Source organism: Molossus molossus, unplaced genomic scaffold (assembly GCF_014108415.1).
Source record: "Molossus molossus isolate mMolMol1 unplaced genomic scaffold, mMolMol1.p scaffold_m16_p_5, whole genome shotgun sequence".
NCBI classification, from domain to species: domain Eukaryota; kingdom Metazoa; phylum Chordata; class Mammalia; order Chiroptera; family Molossidae; genus Molossus; species Molossus molossus.
The window spans coordinates 3,076,701-3,099,170 of record NW_023425388.1 but is presented as its reverse complement, the minus strand read 5'-3'; the positions used below and the strand labels follow the sequence as shown (position 1 = coordinate 3,099,170).

Below are 22,470 nucleotides of genomic sequence, written 5' to 3'. Positions count from 1 at the left end.
TAAAACGACAGCCTTTCCAATGTATAATAAGGAATATTTAACTTCTATTTTTATCTTGAATTTTAACAAAGATCTCTATACTCTGACTTTTGGTTTGAATAACAGAAGCACCTTAAAATTTTTTCATCAAGGTCAAGAAACAATCACCTTTAAAGATGGAACAATCATCTTTAGGTAGCAATGGGCTTGTGTGTTAAATCTTTTGTACCACGTGTCTCAACAGCAGCTTTATTAGCTTAACAGGGAGGATTCGGAAGCATTCTCTCATGTAAATAATACACACACACCACCCCCAAATCTGGACAAACCAGGATACACAACACAGATCATTTCCCAAAAAAAGCCATGAGCTTCTCTGATCCTCCCTAGCATAAGGCAAGGCCTCTTACCCACTACCAAGTTTCTTCCCTGAACCAAGACAAACAATTAAGTATCAAGGTGAGCCCTGGCCAGTTTGGCTCAGCAGTACAGCCGTCAGCCAGTGGACCAATGAGTTGCGGGTTCGATTCTGGCCAAGGACACATACCTCAGTTGCCGTTTGTCCCTGGCCCTGGTCGAGGTCGTACGGGAGGCAATGTCCCTCTCATGTTGATGTTTCTCTCTCTCTCCCTTTCTCTCCTTCCCACTCTGAGAATAAATGGAAAAATATCCTCGGGTGAGGATTAAACAAAAAAGTATCAAGATGACCCTTGGCTCAAATCACTCATATCGTTTTACTTATATAAATATCATAATCCAAGTTTCTAAAATAAGTCAAACCAATATGAAGGGCTCCCTTACTCCTGTGTATAGTGAGTATCCACTAATTCCAGTGAGGACAGGGAACCAATATCTCATTGTCTACCATGTACCTGCATTTCTTCAAACCATGTATTCTTCACTTCACCACTTTTTCAGGAACCCTGACTTGTGTTTTTTAGATTTTTATTAATTTACTTTTGTTACAGATGTTTCTCCTTTTTTCCCCACTGACAGCCTCCTCCCCATCCCTCCCACCCCATACCTGACTTTGTTGTCCGTGTCCATCTTTCATATATGGCCTTTATTATTCCCACATTGCTGAGCATTTTTATCAGAAATGTGTGGTGGATTGTCAAATGCTTTTTCAGAATCTATTAATATGATCATGCGGTTTTTATTCTTCATTTTGTTTATGTGTGGTGTATCACATTTATTGATTTGCAAATATTATACCAGCCTTGCATCCCTGGGATGAATCCCACTTGGTCATGGTGAATAATTTTTTTGATGTATTGCTGGATTTGATTTGCTAGTATTTTGTTCAGGATTTTGGCATCTATGTTCATCAGAAATACTGGCCTGTAGTTTTCTTTCTTTGTAGTGTCTTTTTCTGGTTTTGGAGTTAGAATTATGCTGGCCTCATAAAACAAGTTTGGCAATCTTCCTTCTTCTTGAATTTTTTGAAATAGTTTGAGGAGAATGGGTGTTAGTTCTTCTTTGAATGTTCGGTAAAACTCCCCCATGAAACTGTCCGGGCCTGGGCTTTTGTTTGCTGGGAAAGTCTTGATTACCTCTTCAATTTCCTTAGTTGTTATTGGTCTGTTCAAGTTTTCTCTCTCTTCCTGGTCCAGTTTTGGGAGACTATGTGTTTCTAGAAATTTGTTCATTTTGTTTAGATTGTCGAATTTATTGCCGTATAATTGTTCATAGTATTTATTAACGATTCTTTGTATTTCTATGGTGTCAGTTGTTACTTCTTTTATTTCTGATTTTGTGTATTTGGGTTCTCTCTCTGTTTCTTGGTGAGTCTAGCTAAGGATCCATCAGTCTTGTTTATCTTTTCGAAAAAACAGCTCTTTGTTTCATTGATCCTTTGAATTGTTTTTTTGGTCTCCATGTCATTTATTTCTGCTCTGATCTTTAGTATTTCCTTCCTTCTACTTGCTCTGGGGTTTTATTTTTGTTTGTTCTCTAGTTCTTTAAGTTGTGAGGTTATATGTGTATTAGAAATTTTTCTTGTTTCTTGAGGTAGGCCTGTAGTGCTATGAACTTCCCTCTCAGAACTGCTTTTGCTGCCTCCCATAGATTTTGTGGTGTTGTGTGTTCATTTTCATTGGTTTCCAGGAAATTTTTAATTTCTTCCTTGATCTCCATGGTCACTCATTCATTGTCTAATAACATGCTATTTAGCCTCCATGTATTCCAATATCTTTGCATGTTCTTGTTGCAATTGATTTCTAGTTTCATTTCATTGTGATCTGAGAAGATGCTTGATATGATTTCAATCTTCTTGAACTTGTAGAGACTTAGTCTGTGTCCTAATATATGGTCTATCTTTGAGAATGTCCCATGTGCACTTGAGAAGAACGTGAATTCTCTAGTTTGGGGGTGTAATTCTCTGTAGATATCTATTAAATCCATTTGGTCTAGTGCTTTATTTAGAGTCTCTATTTCCTTGCTAATTTTTTGTCTAGAGGATCTATCCAGTGATGTTACCGGGGTGTTGAAGTCCCCTGCTATAATTGTATTGCTGTCGATTTCTTCTGTGAAGTCCTCCAGAAGATTTTTAATATATTTTGGTGCTCCTATATTGGGTGCATATATGTTTACCAAGGTTTTACCTTCCTGTTGGATAGATCCTTTAATATTATGCAGTGGCCCTGTCTCTAGTTATGGCCTTCATTTTGAAATCTATTTTATCAGATATGAGTATTGCTACCCCAGCTTTTTTTCCCTTTCCATTTGCTTGGAAGATTTTTTTTCTATCCAATCAGCTACTCTGTGTCTTTTTATCGGAGCATTCAATCCATTTACGTTGAAAGTGATTACTGATATGTACTTATTTACTGCCATTTTTTGTGCAGTGTGGTTATATTTTTCTTCCTATTTATTCTACTAATTACATTTCTTGCAGTGCTGGTTTGGTGCTAATATATTCCTTTAGCCTTTTTTTGTCTGGAAAGCTCTTTATTTGACCTTCTATTTTAAGTGACAGCCTTGCTGGGTAGAGTAGTCTTAGATTCAGATCCTTGTTTTTCATGACCCTGATTACCTCATGCCATTCCCTTCTGGATTGTAATGTTTCTGTTGAGAAGTCAGCTGAGAGCCTAATGGGGGGTTCCTTTGTAGGTAACCTGTTGCTTCTCTCTTGTTGCCTTTGGGGTTCTCTCTTTGTCTTTAATTTTTGGCATTTTAATTACTATGTGTCTTGGTGTGGGCCTGTTTGGGTTCTTATTACTTGGGGCTCTTTGTGCTTCTTGAACTTGAATGCCTTCTTCCTTTACCAAGTTAGGTACGTTTTCTGTCACTATTTCTTCAAATATATTCTCTAACCTTTGCTCACTTTCTTCTTCGGGGACTCCTATGATGCAATTATTATTACATTTCTAATTGTCCCACAATTCTCTTAAGCTGTCGTCCTGTTTTTTAATTGTTTTTTCCTTTTGGTTTTCTGACTGGTTGATTTTTTTCTACCGTCTTCTAATTCACTGATCCGGTCCTTAGTTTCCTCTATTCTGCTGTTTAATCCTTCCGATGTATTCTTGATTTCTGCTATGTCATTCTTCATTTTTCTTGGTGGCTTTTAATTTCCAACGGGTTGATTTTCAATGTTTCTGTGTCTTTACTCATGGTGCTGATGTCCTTACTCATGCTGTTGAGCTTCCTCAAGATCATGGCTCTGAATTCTAGCTCTGTTAACTTGCTTAACTGTATTTCATTTATCTCATCTTCGGTAGAGGTCTCTTGTTCTTTCATTTGGGATTTTTCTTTGTTTCACCATTTTGGCTATCTCAGTGGGTTTTGGAGCCTGCCAAATTTTCCCTGTAGGTATTGGTGTTCTGCTGTTTGTGACTCCCTCTCCTGGGTTTGGATGAGTGAGGGAGGACCCATGTTAAAAACCACTGTCAAGTCTTACTTTCCTGGGTAGAGTTGCAAGCCCAGGAAAGGTTCAGTTATCCTCTAGCTTTTTGCCTGGAGGCTATTAGTAGCAGTTACTTGAAGAGCTTTGGGTTCTCAGTTGATTGAGAAACTCCCTAGGGTATTCAGTATAGGGATTTCCCAAGGGTGGGGCAGATTCTGGTTGTTAATGAGCCTCAATTTGCATTTCAGTGGCCCCCGGGGGAGGGGGAGTTGAATCTCTGAGGGAGGGGCTGCTGCTTCTCCCCAGAGCCCTGGGAAGGAATAAGATGGCCACCATTCTGCGTGGCTGCAATTCAGCAAAAGCTCTGAGCGCCCTCCACATCCCGAGTGTCCCTACACAGTTCCAGTCCAGTCCACCCTCCCTCTGCTGGAACCTAAGGTGAGTGGCTGTGGCTATTTTAGCGTCTGTCCTGGCTCAGCGCTGTGGAGCCACTTGGGAGTGTAACCCTGAGGGCACTGCTCACAGCTAAGGCAGTTGCTATCGTGGGCTCCCAGCAACCCTCTCGTGCCTCTGCAATCCTACCAGGATCGAGTCAGTGTCCCTGGTTATATGGTCCTCGCAAGCTGCTTTTCTGTTGCTTCCCCCCCCCGCCCCCCCAATGATTTGCCTTTATTTTAGTTGTAATTCCAGTTTGGTCCTGGGAGACGGTCTGTGTAGCCTCCATTCACTCCGTCGCCGTTTTGGAATCCTCATTGAATCATTTCAACTGTGCTTTGAGGAAAGTAATTCTCTAAGAACCCGAGGCTCAAACCTACAGTGGACTAGATGGGACAAGAACCCTGTATAGCTGCTGTTCCTCATATTGCTCTGTGCAAAGATTCATCTTCACTGGAAAGAGAACTGATTTGTATTTTATCATCAATAAGTGCACATAAGTGTCAATCTTAAATCATAAAAGTGTGTTTGACCCCAGAGCATTCAGTGCAATAATAAATAAGCACATGACCTTCACTCCTAAAATTTCCAAAGGGATATATATATATATTTTTTTAATTTTTGGTACGTGCCCCTAGAGGGAACCGAACCCAGGACTCTCATGTCCGCAGGCCACAGCTCCAACCGCTGAGCCAAACCGGCAGGGCACAAGGGAATATTTCATGAAACTTCGTATAAAGAGTTAATGAAAGACATATAAAGAGAGCTAGAATATAGAAGCATGTACTAAAAGGATGTGTGCAATTTTTAAATATCTTCAAGCAATTTGTGGCAGTGAACATCTGATGCTGTTTACGTTGTGTCATATGCTACTATCTCCAATTAAGACCACCAAGTATGTGAGACAACAACTGACAGAACTGAAAGAGAAACAGAGTTAGAGAAATGGTAGATATCAACACTCTCGGCAGCTGAAAGCAGTCACAAAATCACAAAGAATGTAGAAGACACAACATGAATCAACTTGATCTGGCTGATGTTTATGGGACTCTCCACCCAACTACAGCAGAGTGCATGCACATTCCTTACAGGTGACAAGAAATATTCAGCAAGACAGAGTGTGTGCTGAGCCATAAAGTAAGGCCCAATAAACTTAAAAGGATGAGAAAGGATTGAAATTATACAGAGTAAGCTCACAGATTATAACATAAATAAATCAGTAATCAGAAAGACATCTGGAAAAAAATCCAAATATTTGGAAACCAAACAGCATAAGTCTAAATAACTCATTAAAGAAAAAATGACAAAGAAAATAAAAGATTTATAATTGAATATGAAAACATAACTTATTAAAAATTTGTGTAATAATGACTACAACAATGCTTAGAGGGAAATTTATAGCTTAAAAATATTTATATCAGAAATGAAGAAAAGATCCACAGTCAATAATGTAAGCTTCCACCTTATGAAACTAAAAATAAGCAAATTAAACCCAAAGTGGATAGAAGGAAATAGTAAAAAACCTCAATAAATAAATAGAAAATGAACATACCACAGAGAAAAATCAGTAAAAATAAAGGCTTATTTTTAAAAAATCGATAAAACCAATAAACTTCTAGCTAGATTGATGGAGAAAAGAAAAAGGAGGAAGGGAAGAGAGGATTAAGAGAAGGAAGAGGGGAAGGGAGAACATGAGGAATAGAAAGAGATGGAGAGGGAGAGAGACAATACAAATTTTCAATATCAGGAATAAGATGCGACATCACTACAGATACTACAGACTTCTAAAGAATAATTACAGAATATTGTAAACAACTTTATACGAATAAATTTGATTTATTAGATGAAACTGATGAAATCATTGTAAGAGAAATTATCAAGACCAAAAAAAAAATACAGAAAATATGAGTAGACATGCATGTGTTGAATAAAATTGCAATGAAAAGCTCTACCACACAGAGAGCTCCTGGTACAGAAGGCTTCCCTGGTGAATGCTACCTAATGTTCAAAGAAGAAATACCATTTCAACACAAACATTTTTAGAAAATAGAAAATAATACTCTCCAAGTTATTTTTGTATTTATTACCCTGATACCAAAACTAGGCAAGGACATTACAAAACAACAGTAAGCTAATATTTCTCATGCATTTAAATGAAAACATCCTTAGCAAGAGAAAACTGAATGAATCTAGTAAAATATTTTTTAAATGGTAATACATCATGACCAAGTGTGTTTTACCCCAGAAATGGAAGGTTCGTTTAACATTCAAATTTCAACCAAAGTAAATTATTATACAGAGTGGGGCAAAAGTAGTAGTAAGTATGCAAAACAGAGTTTATTCTTGTATTATTAGTTATTAATTATTGTATTATTTTCCATTCAAACAACTATAAACCTACTTTTGCCCCACCCTGTATTAACAAAATAAAGGGGAAAAAACATGTAAACATCTCAATAAATGCAGGAAAAAAAATGACCCAATTGGATACTTGTTAATGATAATAACTCTCAGCAAAAAAGGAACAGCAGGGCAGTCCCTCCACCCGATCCAGTGCACCTACCAGAAACCCTACAGTTAACATCACACTTAATGGTGAGAAACTGCATCCTTTTCTCCCTAAGATCAAGAACAAGACTCTCACCATTTCTACTCAAAATAGTTCTGGAGGCTATGGTCAATGCAGTTAAGACTAAATAAACAAATAAATAAAAGGTATATAAATAGGAAAGTAAGAAATAAAGCTGTCTTTATACACAAACAAGCTTATGTACACAGAAACTCTAAGGAAGACAGGAAAAAGCTATTAGAATAAATAGGTTAAGCAATATCATAGCTATAAGGGTCAATATATAAGAATAAATTATATTTCATAAACTGGCATCAAATACTTAGAAATTAAAATAACATCAAAAACCAGGAAATACTTGGGGATAAACTTTACAAAATATGTACAAGATTCACACACTGAAAACTACAAAACAGTGTTGAGAAATTTATAACAACCAAAATAAAATTGAGAAATATACCATAAGACTCAATACTGTCAAGATGCTGATTCTTCCTAAATGGATTTATGAAGTCAATGAAACACCAATCAAAATTCTAAGTGTCTTTGTAAAAACAAGCTGATTGAAAAAACAAGCTTTGTAAAAACTTATGTGGAAATGTCAAATACATAAAATAGCCAAGATAATTAAATAAAAAAGAATACTGAAGATCTCTCAGAAATTGATTTCAAAAATTATTATAAAGCTAGTTATCAACAGAGTGAGGTACTGGTGAAAGAACAGACACAGATCCATGGAACAGAACAGAGTCTTTACAAATATGGTCAACTGATTTACAACAAGCTACCATGGTAATTCCTTGGGAAAATGAGAGTATTTTCAATAAATGTTGTTAAAACAACTAGGTATTGGTATGGGAAAAAATGAACCTAACCCCTTACGTTCTACTTGTATAAAAATCAACTTGAAATGGATCATAAACCTAAACATGTAAATAAAACTACAAAACTCCTGGAAGAAAACAGAAAAGAAAATATTTTCAATCTTAGGATAACCAAAGATATTTGTTAGACAGAATACAAAAACCAAGAACCATAAAAGAAAAATTAAACTGTATTAAAATTTAAAACTTCTACCACTTATTTATTTATTATTTTTTTAAATCCTCACCCGAGGACATTTTTGCCTTTATTTTCAGACAGAGTGGGAGGGAGAGAGGGAGGAAGAGAGAGAGAGAAACATCGATGTGAGAGAGACACATTGAGTGGCTGCCACCCACAGGACCCCAATCGGGACCGGGGACGAACTGCAACCGAGGCACGTGCCCTTAGCCAGAACTGAACCCAGGACTCTCTGGTCCGCGGGCCGATGCTCCAACCACTGAGCTAATCCGTCCAGGGCAAAACTTCTGCCCTTTAAGGAACACTATTACAACCACAAAAGGCAAACCACAGTCTGGGTAAAAATATTTGCAAAGCACGTATCTGACAAAAGAATTATTATAAGAATAAAAAATTCACAAGATAAACAGCCCAATAAAAAATTGGGCAAAAGATTTGTTCACAAAAGACGTATACAAGATGATACATGCCAATACACACATGAAGTGATGTCAACAGCATTAGCCTTCGGGGAAACGCAGACTAAAGCCACCGTCAGATACTGTTCCACACCAAGCAGAAATGTTAAAACTACCAATGATAATGCCAAATCTTGGCAAGGAGGAGGAACTGAAGCATTCATACACTGCTGGTGAGAATGCAAAATGATACAACCTTTTGGAAACAGTCTGAGAGTTTTTTATAGGGTTGAGCATACACTTCTATGACTAGAAATTCCACTCCTAAAATTTAACCAACAGAAACAAAACCTATTTCCACCTAAAGACCTGTAAATAAATGATCACTGCAGTTTTGTTCATAAAACTCCAGAACTGGAAAGAATCTAAATGTCAATCAACAAGTGAATGGATAAATAAGGAATACAACAAAATGGATAAACGTCAAAATCATCATGTTGAGAAAAAAGAGGCTGAGATAAAAGTCACAAAGTTCAAAAATGATGATATGCAGAACAGTATCCATAGGAATTGATGCTCCCACAACATCCAAAACCAGACCAGGTGATGTGACAACTTGGTGGTCAACTTTGCAAAGGTAATGAAACAGAAGTAGAACTCTATTGTGTTCCCAACTATTCTCTATATGTATAGCTCTCAAACTCCCCCTAAAATACTTAAACTGCACCTTCTTCATTGTCATTATCATGATACTGCCGGAGTCCTACGATGGACTGCAGGTCCCATATGATCCAGCCCTTACCAGCTACAGCCTCGGACTTTCTCACTGCTGTTTCCCTACCCGGGGCTGGCTCTGCCAGACAGACATCCACACTGCCTAGCCGCTCACCTCTTAACCTCTGCTGAGATGGAACCCTCACAGAGAGGCCTGACCTGCCCAGCCCCAAGACTGTCTCTTCCCTTCTCACTCTGGGGAGCACTTTTCATCATCGAACAGAGGGCACACCTGACTTGTTTGCTTAGTGTCTGTCTGCCCTGCAAACAGAAGGTTAGCTCCACGAAGGCAAGGGCCTGACCTCTGCTCACTGCTGGGCCCTCTGCCTACGAGAGTGCCTGGCCTGGCACACAGCAGTGCTCAGCAAACACGTATCGAGTTCGCTTGCTTGACAGCCTATTTTCAGGCAAGGACCTTATCTACTTCATCATGACTCCCAGAGCCTCGTGTATGGTAAATGCTTGGTGCTAGTTTAGCTTTTTTTAAAAATTGATTTAGTGAAAAAGAGGGGGTGTGGGGCAGGAAGGAGAGAGATAGAGAGAGAGAGAGAAACACTGACTTGTTGTTCCACTTATTTATGCATTCATTGGTTGCTTCCTGTATGTGCCGACTGGGGACTGAACCCCAAACCTTGGCGTGTCGGGATGATGCTCTAACCGACTGAGCCACCCGGCCAGGGCGGTGCTGTCTGAGCTGCCAGGGGACGCGCTGCCTCACCTGTAGCTGCTGCTGCAGGTGGGTGATCTCGGCGATCCTCAGCTCCCGGGATCTGTTTGCGCTCTCAGTTTCTTGCCTTTGGGTGGTCAGTCGACATCTGATATCTTGCAGTTTTCCTTCAAGTTGATGTTTTTTATCATTCTATAATAAATGAAAAATAATAAGAATTATTATCATTTTCATTGTTTGATGTTAATATATTCCCAAAGCATAATCAAACTGCACTCACTAGAGCTTCTAATTCAAATTCCAAAGTCTTCTTCTTTGCTTTCAGTACAACTATGTCTTCTTGTTCTTTGTTTCTTTGGTTTAAGAGTTCTTGTCTTCGATTTCGTTCCCATTCAAGTTGCCGTTGCCTTTCAAGTTCTCGTTTTGCAGCCTGGGACACAGAAACAGAAGATTTATTCATTTTTCAGTTCTTATGCTATACAATGTCCCTTAATAGACGTTAACAACTAATAAGTCTTTTCTTTTAGAGATAAAATAGTATTAAACGTTATAAGAAATTCTATTACAAAACAGCAAAACAAAACTTACACAAATACAGTATGCCTTCTAAGGGAAAACAAGAATATTCAGAAAGGCTATTGTATTTACGTAAGATAAAAACAGACAGGCTTATTTGACCATTAGAATTCAACTGTTTATGCCTTCAAGAATGCTCGATGTGCTAAATAAAATTGTTCTTCTTTATTTACTAAATCACAAAGAGCAAAGAAAATGTCTTAAATCTAGTAAAAGCAAGCCAAAACCCCCAGAACAGAAAACTTTCTTCCATCAAATGAGATATTACTTCCAGTCTCTCCCTCTTCATGTCGTTTCACTTTTAGAAAAGGCCACATTCATGCCTGTTTTACTAACTGAAAGAAATCTGAGAGGATTTTCGCTTTTATCAAAAAGGCAAAAAATGAAAATAGCCTTCAGCTATTTTTGTTCTGCAAAGAACCTGGCAGAGGTAGCGCCCCCGAGCAGCCAGTGGCCCGCAGAGCTCCCTCCCCAGGAAGCACACTCAGCATCTCAGCAGCCAGCCAGAGCTTTGAGCTGTGTCTGTGAGCATCTGGGCTTTCTCTCCATGTGCTCTGTGCACCCTTTAGCAAGATGTGTCTGTCCTCAGGTATCAGAAAGCCTAGGGGAGATCGGTAAGTAACAGTGTTACGCTTAGTTAAAACTGGACAAACCTAAGCATACTTGGTATGATTTCGTGTGTTATTTTTGGGGTCTGGGAACACTCAGAAATTTTCCCTATAAATTAATAGTAATTGCTTCCACACTACGCCTTTTAAGTTTACATGCAATTTCAAAGGAACGCTCTTGGGGCAGACCTGTATTTAGCTCAGGTTTTAAAAGACTGTGACCTCCATCGCCCTGATCTTTCGGTTCCTTTTTCCCACAGCAGGTTCTGTGATTGTTCTGGCAATGCCAGCTCTCCTCAACGCTGACTTAGGCAGGGAATCTGTCAAAGCCCCCGACATTCCACATTGTACTTGCTTCTTGTACCTGTCCTCCAATTACCCTTGTGGGTCTGGAGGACAGGTGGGGTGCCTCTTCACTGCCATTCCTCCCAGGATTATCAATGCCTGGCACATGGTAAATGCCTATTAAATAATACTAAATAAATACTCTAAAATTTCCTCTTTGTTCCTTTTTACATTGAAGAAGAAAAGGTTATCTAGAGGCTGCCCATTCTGGACATCAAAATCCTGTTAGTATCTGTGTGTCTGCCTGAATAAAAGGGTACGTATGCCCACAAATTTCCTAAAGAAATCATCAGAAGTTGAAACCTAAGTAGTAATTTTTTTTTAATTCTCCATCTTTAGTCTGGCCAGTGTGGCTCAGTGGTGGAGCATCAACCCCTGCACCAAGAGGTCGCTGGTTCAATTCCTAGTCAGGGCACATGCCCAGGCTGTGGGCCCAATCCCCAGTAGGGGGCGTGCAGGAGGTGGCCAATCGATGTCTCTCTCATCCATGTTTCTATCTCTCTCTCCCTCTCACTTCCTCTCTCTCTAAAATCAATAAAGGAAAAAAAAATCACCCATCTTTAGCCCTGACCAGTGGCTCAGTTGGTTAGAGTGTCATCCTGCACACCAAAAGGTTGCAGGTTTGATCCCAGGTCGGGGGACGTTTGGGAGGCAGTGATCGACGTTTCTTTCTCACAGTGATGCTTCTCTCTCTCTCTCTAAAAATCCTCAGGTGAGGATTTATAAAAGAAAAAACAAATTCCTCATCTTTAAAACAGACTTCATTCACACAAGAGAATCAGGGTTTTGCTGCTGCAGCAATATACTAAAACTGAAAGGACAGACAAGAGATTAGCTTGGCCCCATCCAGGTGTGGTACCAAATTTAGGAACCCTTCCATACAAAACAGTGAAGATTTCCTAGACATATTTTTGAAAATGGGGGAGAAAAAGGTGCAGAATAATATTAGCATGATTTGGTTAAAACAATTACAGCCCTGGTCGATGTGACTCGGTGGTTACAGCATCTCCTGCACACTGAAGGGTTGTAGGTTTGATTCCCGGTCCAGGGCACATACCTGGGCTGCAGGCTCCAGCCCCAGCCTGTCCACCACATGAACCTTCATATTTCTATATATGTGTATAAATGCAGAGAAAAAAGGTCTGGAAAAATACTTAACTGATATCAGTGTTTTGTTGTAAGACTGTCTTATCAAAAACTTGTACATGAATGTTCATAGCAAAATTACTCATAATAGCCAAAAAGTAGCAACAACCCATCTATGATGAACAGATACCTAAACCTGGTACATCCATTAACGGGACACATCCAGCCATAGCAAGGAATGCAGTGCTGATTCATGCTCTAACGTGGATGAACTGGAAACAGCATGTAAGTGAGAGTGGACACAAGAGGCCATATTCTGTCACGATTCCACTTACGTGGAATGGCCAGACAGGCAGCCTCTAGAGACAGAAGGTAAACTAGTGGGGGTTAAGGGCTGAGGGGGGAGAGGGAGGGGGCACTGCTTAGTGGGTAAGGAGTTTCTCTTTGGGATGACAACGCTCTGAAATGAGCAGCGATGATAGTTCCCAGCACCTGCAGCACCAAAACCCCTGAAGAGGAGGAAGAAAAGGAAGCCGGAAGAGCCGGCGGGAAGGGCTCAGGCAGGAAGGGCTCAGGCGGGAAGGGCTCAGGCGGGAAGGGCTCACCGCGGGAAGGGCTCAGGCGGGAAGGGCTCAGGCGGGAAGGGCTCACCGCGGGAAGGGCTCAGGCGGGAAGGGCTCAGGCGGGAAGGGCTCACCGCGGGAAGGGCTCAGGCGGGAAGGGCTCAGGCGGGAAGGGCTCACGCGCGGGAAGGGCTTCAGGCGGGAAGGGCTCAGGCGGGAAGGGCTCCCGCGGGAAGGGCTCACCGCGGGAAGGGCTCAGGCGGGAAGGGCTCAGGCGGGAAGGGCTCAGGCGGGAAGGGCTCACCGCGGGAAGGGCTCAGGCGGGAAGGGCTCACCGCGGGAAGGGCTCAGGCGGGAAGGGCTCAGGCGGGAAGGGCTCAGGCGGGAAGGGCTCACCGCGGGAAGGGCTCAGGCGGGAAGGGCTCACCGCGGGAAGGGCTCAGGCGGGAAGGGCTCACCGCGGGAAGGGCTCAGGCGGGAAGGGCTCACCGCGGGAAGGGCTCACCGCGGGAAGGGCTCAGGCGGGAAGGGCTCACCGCGGGAAGGGCTCAGGCGGGAAGGGCTCACCGCGGGAAGGGCTCAGGCGGGAAGGGCTCACCGCGGGAAGGGCTCACCGCGGGAAGGGCTCAGGCGAGAAGGGCTCACCGCGGGAAGGGGCTTCATGCCGGGAGGGCTCACCGCTGGAAGGGCTAAGGCGGGAAGGGCTCAGGCAGGGGGAAGGGGCCTCAGGCGGGAAGGGCTCACGCGGGAAGGGCTCAGGCGAGGAAGGGCTCACCGCGGGAAGGGCTCAGGCGGGGAAGGGCCTCAGGCGGGAAGGGCTCAGGGGGAAGGGCTCACCGCGGAAGGGCTCAGGCGGGACAGGGCTGCACCGCGGGAAGGGCTACAGGCTGGAAGGGCTCAGGCGGGAAGGGCTCACCGCGGGAAGGGCTTCAGGCGGGAAGGGCTCCACCGCCGGGAAGAAGGGCTCAGGCGGGAAGGGCTCACCGCGGGAAGGGCTCAGGCGGGAAGGGCTCACCGCGGGAAGGGCTCACCGCGGGAAGGGCTCAGGCGGGAAGGGCTCAGGCGGGAAGGGCTCACCTCGCGCCGCTCGATCTCCTTCCTGCGCTCCTCCTCGCGCTGCCGCTCCAGCTCCCGCTGCTTCTCCAGCTGCTTCTCCAGCTCCAGCTGCCGCTTGCGCTCCTGCTCCTGGCGCTCGCGCTCCTTGCGCTCCTGCTCCTGGCGCTCCAGCTGGGCCAGGCGCTCCTGCTCCTTCCGCTGCTGCTCCAGCAGCGCCTGCCTGCGTTTCTCCAGCTCCAGGTTGCCGCGCTCAAAGTTCTCCCGCTTCTTATCTTCAAAGGTCACTTTGAAACAAGAGACAATTACGGAAAGTCCTAGTCGGCATGGCCACCGTGGAAGGAAACCCAGCGGCACACTGAACTTGCAGTATAGACAAACCCGCCAGAACTCCCTCAGCTCCTCTGCGGCTCCGTATAAGCCCTGCCGGTGCCCTTCGCCTGGAGTCCTGCCCACACTGCCCTCCGCCCCGAAGGCCAGCTCAGGGTGTTCAAAACACCCAACACCGTTTCCAGATGAATCTTTTCGTTTTGTTTTTATTAATTTTTTAAGACAAAGAGAGGAAAAGAGAGGGAGAGATAGAAACACTGATGATGAACCCGGCTGGTGTGACTCAGTGGATTGAGCATCATCCCATGGACTGAGAAGTCCCAGTTTGATTCCCGGTCAGGGCACATGCCCAGGTTGTGGGCTCGATCCCCAGTGAGGGGCCTGCAGGAGGTGGCTGACTGATGTTTCTCTCTCACATCGATGTTTCTATCTCTCTAAAAAATCAATACAAACATATTAAGGAAAAAAAAAAGAAGAAACATCAATGATGAGAAACATGGATCAGCTGCCTCCTGTACACCCTCTACTGGAGATCAAGCCCAAAACCTGGGCATGTGCCCTGACCTGGAATCAAACCAGCCACCTCTTGGTTGACACGCAACCAGAAGACTCTTTCTGTAGCAATTCTGTGTTATCTTCAGCAATCTCCTCTCCTTGGTTAATTTATCTCTTTCTCCGTGTCCTTGATTTAGCAATTAACCCCTAGCTCGTCTGTACCACGAATGTCTTCCTTTCTACCCTTAGTGTATGGCAACACAGGTGTGTCTAGTATAACAATAAGACCATTTTGGAAAGCAGAGGTGGAAGGTAAGTATCCTGTGTTTCACACTCAAGAACAAGCTGTGCCCTAATCATTATGCAGATCACATTCTATAAATCATTTTTCCTAATCATTATTCACTTTCTTTCTTTAGGAATACCAATTATGAATTTTAGGCTATTCTCAAGTCAGTCATTCTTTTCTCTAATCCTTGCTAACACTTTACTTACATCCATTTTATTTTACAATCCCATCCTCCACGCCCCTTACTATGTGTTCAGCAGTGTCTAGTTCATTTTTTTTGCTCATGTGCTTGTCCTGGGCGCAGCCCCAGGCGAGGGGAGCACTCACTGCCAGCCAGTGTGGCAGGCTCTCCCAAGGCTCCCAACCCATTTACAGAACTGTCACTTCACACTCTGTCCTGAGACCTGCAGCTGTGAGCGTTCTTTTGTGGAGTCTCCCCACATTCCCGTCGCTGTCACTGCTTTGGACGTACTTGCCCTGCACACTGTGGTTGGCCCTTAGAAACCAAGGATGGCAAGCACTTTCCTGTCTTTTTGTTCTTCTTACTCCTTTAGTGATTTCAGGGAAGGGAAACAGCCCTTTCACTCAGTTGCCTTAAAACTCAAAGTCCCCTCAGCCTCAGAAAGGAATGAAGCCCTGACACAAGCTATATAACGTGGCTGACATTCAAAAATATTAAACTCAGTAAAAGAAGCCAGACATAAAACGTTATCCACCGTATCATATTCTTTTTTTTTTTATCCTTACCTGAGGACATTTTTGCATTTATCTTCGAAAGGGTGGGAGGGAAAGAGGGAGGAAGAAAGAGAGAGAAACATCGATGTGAGAGAGACACATCAAGTGGTTGCCACTCACATGACCCCAGCCGGGGCCAAACTGTAACCGAGGTGCGTGCCCTCAGCGAACCAAACCCAGGACTCTTGGGTCCGCGGGCCGACACTCTAACCACTGAGCAAAACCGGCCAGGGCTGTATCATACTCTTTATATGAAATATCTGAAATAGGCAAGTCCAAAGAGACTTAGAATGCAGACCGGTGGCTGCCAGGGGCTGGGGAGAAAGGAGAATGGGGAGCGCTTGGGTACCGGGTTTTCTTTTGGGTGATAAAAATATTTCAGCCCTGGCTGGTTTGACTCAGTGTTTAGAGCATCGGCCTGTGGTCCAGAGAGACCTGGGTTCGGTTCCCGATAAGGGCATGTACCTCGGCTGCAGTTTGTCCCCAGCCCTGGCTGGGTCGTGCAGGTGGCAACCACTCGATGCGTCCCTTTCACATCGATGTTTCTCTCTCTCTCTCCCCCTCCCACTCTATCTGAACAAAATATCGAAAAATGTCCTCGAGTGAGGATAAAAAAAAAATAGTTCAGAACTAGATAGGGTGTTGGCTGCACAGTATTGTAAATGCACTAACTGCCACTGTTATGGGCTGAGTGTGTTCCCCAACATTCATACGTTGGAGCTCTAACCCCTAATGTGATGGTATTTGGAGATGGGGCCTTTATGATTAGGTTAAAGACAAGGTCAGGAGGTTGGGGCCCTCATGGTAACATTAGTGGCCTTACAAGAGGAAGAGAGAGTTTTCTCTTTCCCTAGGCACACAATGAGGAAGGCCATGTGAGGTCAGAGGAGACAGCAACAGAGTAGCCATCTGCAAGCCGAGAGGGGCCCTTCCCAGGCACCGAACGGGACGGCACCCTGACCCTGGACTGCCTGGCCCCCAGAGCTGCGAGAAACAGACTTCCGCTGTGCAAGCGCCCGCATGAGGGCGTTCTATTACGGCGGCCCGAGCTGACTGCAACAGCCACTGAACTGCGCACCTCTAACCCATCAGTGTTATGTCATGTGCATCTTCCTTCAAAAAAAAAAAATACCCTGAAAGCCCTATACATCTTTTAAATTCCATATTTCTGGTATAGAAGGCACATAATAAATGGTTATTGAAAGAAAAATACACAAACAAAAAACTCTGACGATGCCATGCCCATTCAAAACTTGAAGTCTATCAGCAACAGCTAAAGCCAATTCCAAACTCTTAGGGTTCCTGCCCTTATTTGCCTTTGAGTCCTTATTCCTATTACTATCCACCTGAAAGGTTCCTCCATTCCACGGGCAACAACCTCATTCACTATTCAGTCTGAATTTACCAGTGTCCTCTTCCACAGAGACTGAATCCCTGTGTCCTTCCCAGTCCATGACAGCCAGCCACAAGTAAGCCGTGCCGAGCATGTGTGACACTGCCTTCAGGAACTGATCACGCACACACTGCCGTGATGATTGTTTCTATGGATGTCTTAAACCCTCAGTTATACTATAACCTTCTAGAGGGTATGGACCAGGTATTATCAACATTCAGATTCTTCACTGTGTTCAATACACTTGCATGAAGAACATTTTCACCAAGTGGCTTATCAGTGAATAAACAGTAATTTAGTGTAAAGAGAAAACTAGAAGAACTAGTATCCTGAGCACGTCAATTAACCACCAAGCACTTTAAATTCAGCAAAACAACACTGACAAAGTATTTGACACAAAGAGACTCCGTAATAAATTTCACTTACTTCTTAGTATCAACTATCATCATATCATCAATAATTCACAGCCACCTAGAATGTTTTAATAGTATGGTGGGGTTATCGTTGTAAATGAGGATTACTTAAAACAGGTTCATATGACATTTAAAATAGCCTCTAGTTATTAGGTAGTTTACAGTTCACTCAAACAACACGAGAAAATAACAGAAGTGATTTAAGCGATCTCCTTAAAGACGTATTAACTTGAGTGCTATATAGATAACATTTTTAAGTTTTTTATTTAGTAGTAAATAACCCAATTTCCATGCAAAAGCTAGAACAAGGGTGTATTCTCATTTCTATACAAATATGCAAATTCAAAAGCATATTAAAAGTGTCCCCTTTCTAAGGTCAGTTAAAGGAACACAGTAAGAATGTCAGACGGCAGATTTATTTCTACCTCTATCTTTGCCTTAGAGACAAAAAGCTCTGATAGATAGAACTCAAATATAAAGATTGCCTTACCAGGTAATTTTTTTTCTAGTTGCTCATCTTCTAAAACCGGTTCCTCTGGCAACCTCTGATCTACCGAAGCTGAGCTTCCGACGGACATGCCGCTGCTGGCTCGGACTCTCCTGCAATGGTGGAGAAGAAGAAAGTCCACGTAAAGCTGCCCAGGTGGGACTGCGCGGATCAGGACAGCATTCTAAGAGATTCTGCACATATCGTGGTGTAGGGAGAGGACAAAAAAAGATCTGATCCTCACTATTGACAGAGTTTTTTAAAAATGAGTATCTGAATCATCAGAACGTCATCAGAATGAATGCTAAGCATGTTCGAATGTTCAGAACCACCACCAAAGCTAGGGCAAGTCCAAAGAGATGACTCAGTGGATAGTCACACAGTGGCGAGAACAGGGCCAGGACACAGTGAGTGTCCTGCTATGACCATCCCCCTTTCAGGGAAAGTTGAATTCCGCCAGGGATCAGCAGACCAGCTAACTGAAAACATCTCTTTTCCTTTATAAAATCCCTGTTTTATCTCTTCACAAACACATGAAATGCCTACTTTCTTTTTTTTTTTCCGTTAATCCTCACCTGAGGACATTTTTGCATTTATCTTCAGCTAGAGCGGGAGGGAGAGATGGGGGAAGAGAAAGAAACATTGATGCAAGAGAGACACATCGACTGGCTGCCACCCACACGACCCCAACCAGGCCCGGGGATGAACCACAACCGAGGTACATGCCCTTAGCGGGAACCGAACCCGGGACTCTGTTCCATAGGCCAGTGCTCTAACCGCTGAGCCAGACTGGCCAGGGCTGAAATGTCCTTAAAACAAAGCACTTAGTTTACTGACAGGTTTCACCTTGTCAACCTTGCGTTTTTGAACTGACACCCACCTGTTGTCAATGGTTTTTCAGCCTCCAGCCTGGCTCAGAGTGCCCCTGCCCGGGGTCTCCCAGACAAACTGCTGGCTTCAGTCAGGGGCTCAGCCTGCCCTGGGCCCTGTCCGAGCCACAGCCCCGGCTCCGTTTCCCTTCCTGTCGTGGAGACTGTTTTCTGCAGTCTTTCTTGATGTCCGAGGAATTAGCACAGAAACTCCTCTTTCTCTCACTCTTCTTTGTGTTTAAGATCTCGCATTTGTCCTTCGAGGGAGCTGTCTGGGAGCGGGTGTGGGCGTGTGTGTAGGTGGGGACGCGGTCACGGCAGCCTCCCAGCTGGACCCTGGCCCACGCTCGGGTCCCCACTGACACTGTGCTTCACACCAGGAAAACTTTCCAATTACCTTCCCGATTGTGATTCCTACACTGCCAGCATTTCTGTCTGGTCAAACGTGTAGAATTCACGGGCAGAACCTCCTTGCTTTCTTTTCCATGTGCAGGCTGACAGTTCCACTTAGCTAAAATTTCTGGTGAGCTTCAATTATACAGATTGGTACAAAAGTCACCAATCTTTTGATGTTTGCTAACAAGGCAGAACTCATTTCACTGTGCTTCGCGGTCGTTTACAGATAATGCATTTGTTACAAACTGAAGAAGGAAAGACTCTCCACCAGCAAAGATTACACCTTGCTTTACTGGGCTACCCGCTCTCCTGTGATGGTCTGGGACCGAACCCACAATCTCCGACGTCTGCCTAGACACTCGAAGTACTTGAGGAACATACCCAAGATTAACACAGAACCTAGATAAGAAGACTTTCTTGAATTGATGGTAATTTGATTAACTTGCCAGGAATAAAAATGACTGTGAGATAGCCCACAAAGCCAAGTCTGACATGTACACAGTCAGCACACAGCCTCGTAAGAGCTGCATATTCCTTACCTAAAGGAAGGTGGAATGTATTCTGGAGGCAGGACAGGTGGCAGCGGCTGGCCAGACATAGCTACGTCAATGAGGTGCATAGCCAGGATAAACTCTTCTGCTGTGAGCTTTCCATCTTGATCAATGTCAGAAAGATTCCTATTCAAGAAAAAGTTAACTGTAATCTAGTTGCATGAAAATGCATGCTTGTTACTATTCATGCATAAGTAATTTAAATGTTTTATTTCTCTGTGCCTCAGTTTATAAAAATAGTACCTGTTTCATACTACTGTTGCAAAGATAAAATGAGACAATCCATATAGTTGATGTTTAACATGGTGTTTTGCAATCCCTGCAAGCCCATTTAAAATGTATCATACTTACATTCTCTGTGTATTTAAATACTATGCTCAGCAAAATAGTGGGTCAGATCATTAATATTTAAGCTTTGCAGGACACAGTCTCTATCACACCGAATTCTGCCCTAGTATCAGGAAAGCAAAGCAGCCATGGATGATATATAAACAAATGGGTGGGGTTGTTCTTACAATAAAAGTTCATTTACAGAAGCACGTGCAAGGGCACTGGGTTTAGCCGCCTGCCCAGGGCCTATGAGCGGATCTGCACTGCCTCCAGCCCCAGCTAAGGTGTTGTCTGTTTTCACTCTCGGGATTCAGTCCCCACAACTCTTCACAATCCATTTGCCCAAGTAGCTTTTATTAGAGTAAAAAGATCTTTCTAACAAGTCCAAGAATGTGGCTGTACTTAAATTCTGGATTCGGAGGATGCAGGACAACAGAGCTGTCCATGACAACGTCACAGGACAGAGGCCACGGCGGGAAACTGGCTTGGCTGATGCCTTAAATCAAGAAACTCCTCTGAGGTCTGAAATCTCCTCAGGTGGCATAAACTCTTTTCTTGCAGAGATGGAGAATGTCTGGCCTGAGGGCCGTATAAAGGTCCATGAAATCAATACCAGCTCACATCACACGCCTCACCAAATTAGCCTGACCAAATAGAGCAGGCGAATTTTTAAGTTGATAATTTTTTATGGCCTTCAATGATGTTATAAATATCCAAGTGGCCCTTGGCAGAGAAAAGGTTCTCCACCCCTGCTTAAAGGTGTAACATTTCCACCCGGGAACAGCCACCCTTTCTAGAGCACAGTTCCACATGTTCCGACAAACACCGTCCGTTGTGTAACTACCACGACATACAGTTCCATCACCACCCAAAGTCCTGGAGTCCATGTGGCCGACCCCTTCCTCTGGCCCAGGCCCTGGTTACCACTGATCTCCTTCGCGTCCCTCTAGCTTGGCCTTTCCCAGACGCCACACTCCGTCCTTAACCAGCCCAGAGGCAGCAGTGAAATCCCAACCTGGCTGCCTCATCCTCTCCCCCTCTCCCCCCCTCCCCCCCTCCCCACTAGCCACTCCTAGGTAAACCCAATTAGAAGGCAGTGCAATTCTTTATTTGCTTTCCCCCCATACTTGCCTAAATAATTATTTGGATCCTCACTATATTAAATATCTTTTTATTGTGTAGAAGGAGGGGGAGCGGGCGAGGAGTGAAGAACAAGACAAGGGGGAGTTTGTAAGTTAAATCAGACCTAAAAGATGTATCAAGCAGTTTTTGCAAAATATATTTATTTTAGTCAACCATAAAAAAATTATGAAACAATCCAAGGAAGTTGAACACTATCTGATTAAGAATTACTATTAAAAATTTGGATGGACTACAGGTATTACAGTCATGTTGGAAAAAAATTCATCTCTCTGGGAGATATGATCTGAAATATTAGCAGACGAAAATACTAGCAGATGATATAATAACTGAGATTTGGCTTTAAATAATCAGGAGAGAGGAGGGGTGAACCAGGACTGGCCATTAGTTGAGACTTATTTTAGCTGTGTTATGAGTTTTTGAGAATTCATTGTATTAATCTCTCTGCTTTTGCATTTTTCAAAATCAAATGAGAAAATGTTAAGACAGGTAATCATTACAAGTCGCTGAAAATTAAATATATTCCATATTCCTCCCTATAAACAATGGTATTAATCTAAAGACTGATGAAGCCGTACCTATTTAGGAAATAGTTTCCGAAGAACTTCCCATGCCTTACCATATTGAAGCCAGCTGCGCCTGTGGTAAACTTGATTGCATAAGAATAGTTCTTGCCTGGGGACCTACACAGAAGCCAGGAGGAAAGTGCGAGATGAACCAGCAATCGTCACTGTCCAGAAGAGCAGTGTTCCAAGCACATCTGCTATGCAATCTCCTGCAATCACAGGGCTTCAGACTTTTGCTCTTACTCAAGAGGCTTTTTAAAAAGGAAATTAAACCCCAATGGCAAAGGGAAGAAACACACAGTTCAGCAACTACACAAACGGACAAGGAATGAAGAGTGAGCATGGAGAAGACTAGATTTTCCAACTAGAACCTGCCCTTTGGCCATACTGCCATCTCTGTTAGAAGTAGGCTTTTATTTACAAAGCTGAAATGTATGCTCTTTTTTTTTCCCTTTTTCTTTCTTTCTTTTTTTTTGGTATGTGCCCCTAGCGGGAACCAAACCCAGGACTCTCTGGT

The 22,470-nt window shown here is 43.3% G+C and overlaps 1 protein-coding gene across 4 annotated transcripts in view; it reads right to left on the bottom strand.

Annotated features, from left to right (window-relative positions):
- ITSN1 (intersectin 1) overlaps window positions 1-22,470 on the bottom strand; it is a 194,583-nt gene that overhangs the window by 90,963 nt on the left and 81,150 nt on the right. For all 4 annotated transcript variants that reach the window (XM_036242922.1, XM_036242923.1, XM_036242924.1 and 1 more), the window contains exons 9-14: window positions 22,007-22,070; window positions 19,906-20,043; window positions 18,105-18,214; window positions 13,984-14,246; window positions 10,009-10,158; window positions 9,780-9,920 (exon numbers count right to left, since the gene is read on the bottom strand). In XM_036242922.1, coding sequence (XP_036098815.1) covers window positions 9,780-9,920; window positions 10,009-10,158; window positions 13,984-14,246; window positions 18,105-18,214; window positions 19,906-20,043; window positions 22,007-22,070 — 866 coding nt within the window. The remainder of the gene's footprint in view (window positions 1-9,779; window positions 9,921-10,008; window positions 10,159-13,983; window positions 14,247-18,104; window positions 18,215-19,905; window positions 20,044-22,006; window positions 22,071-22,470) is intronic.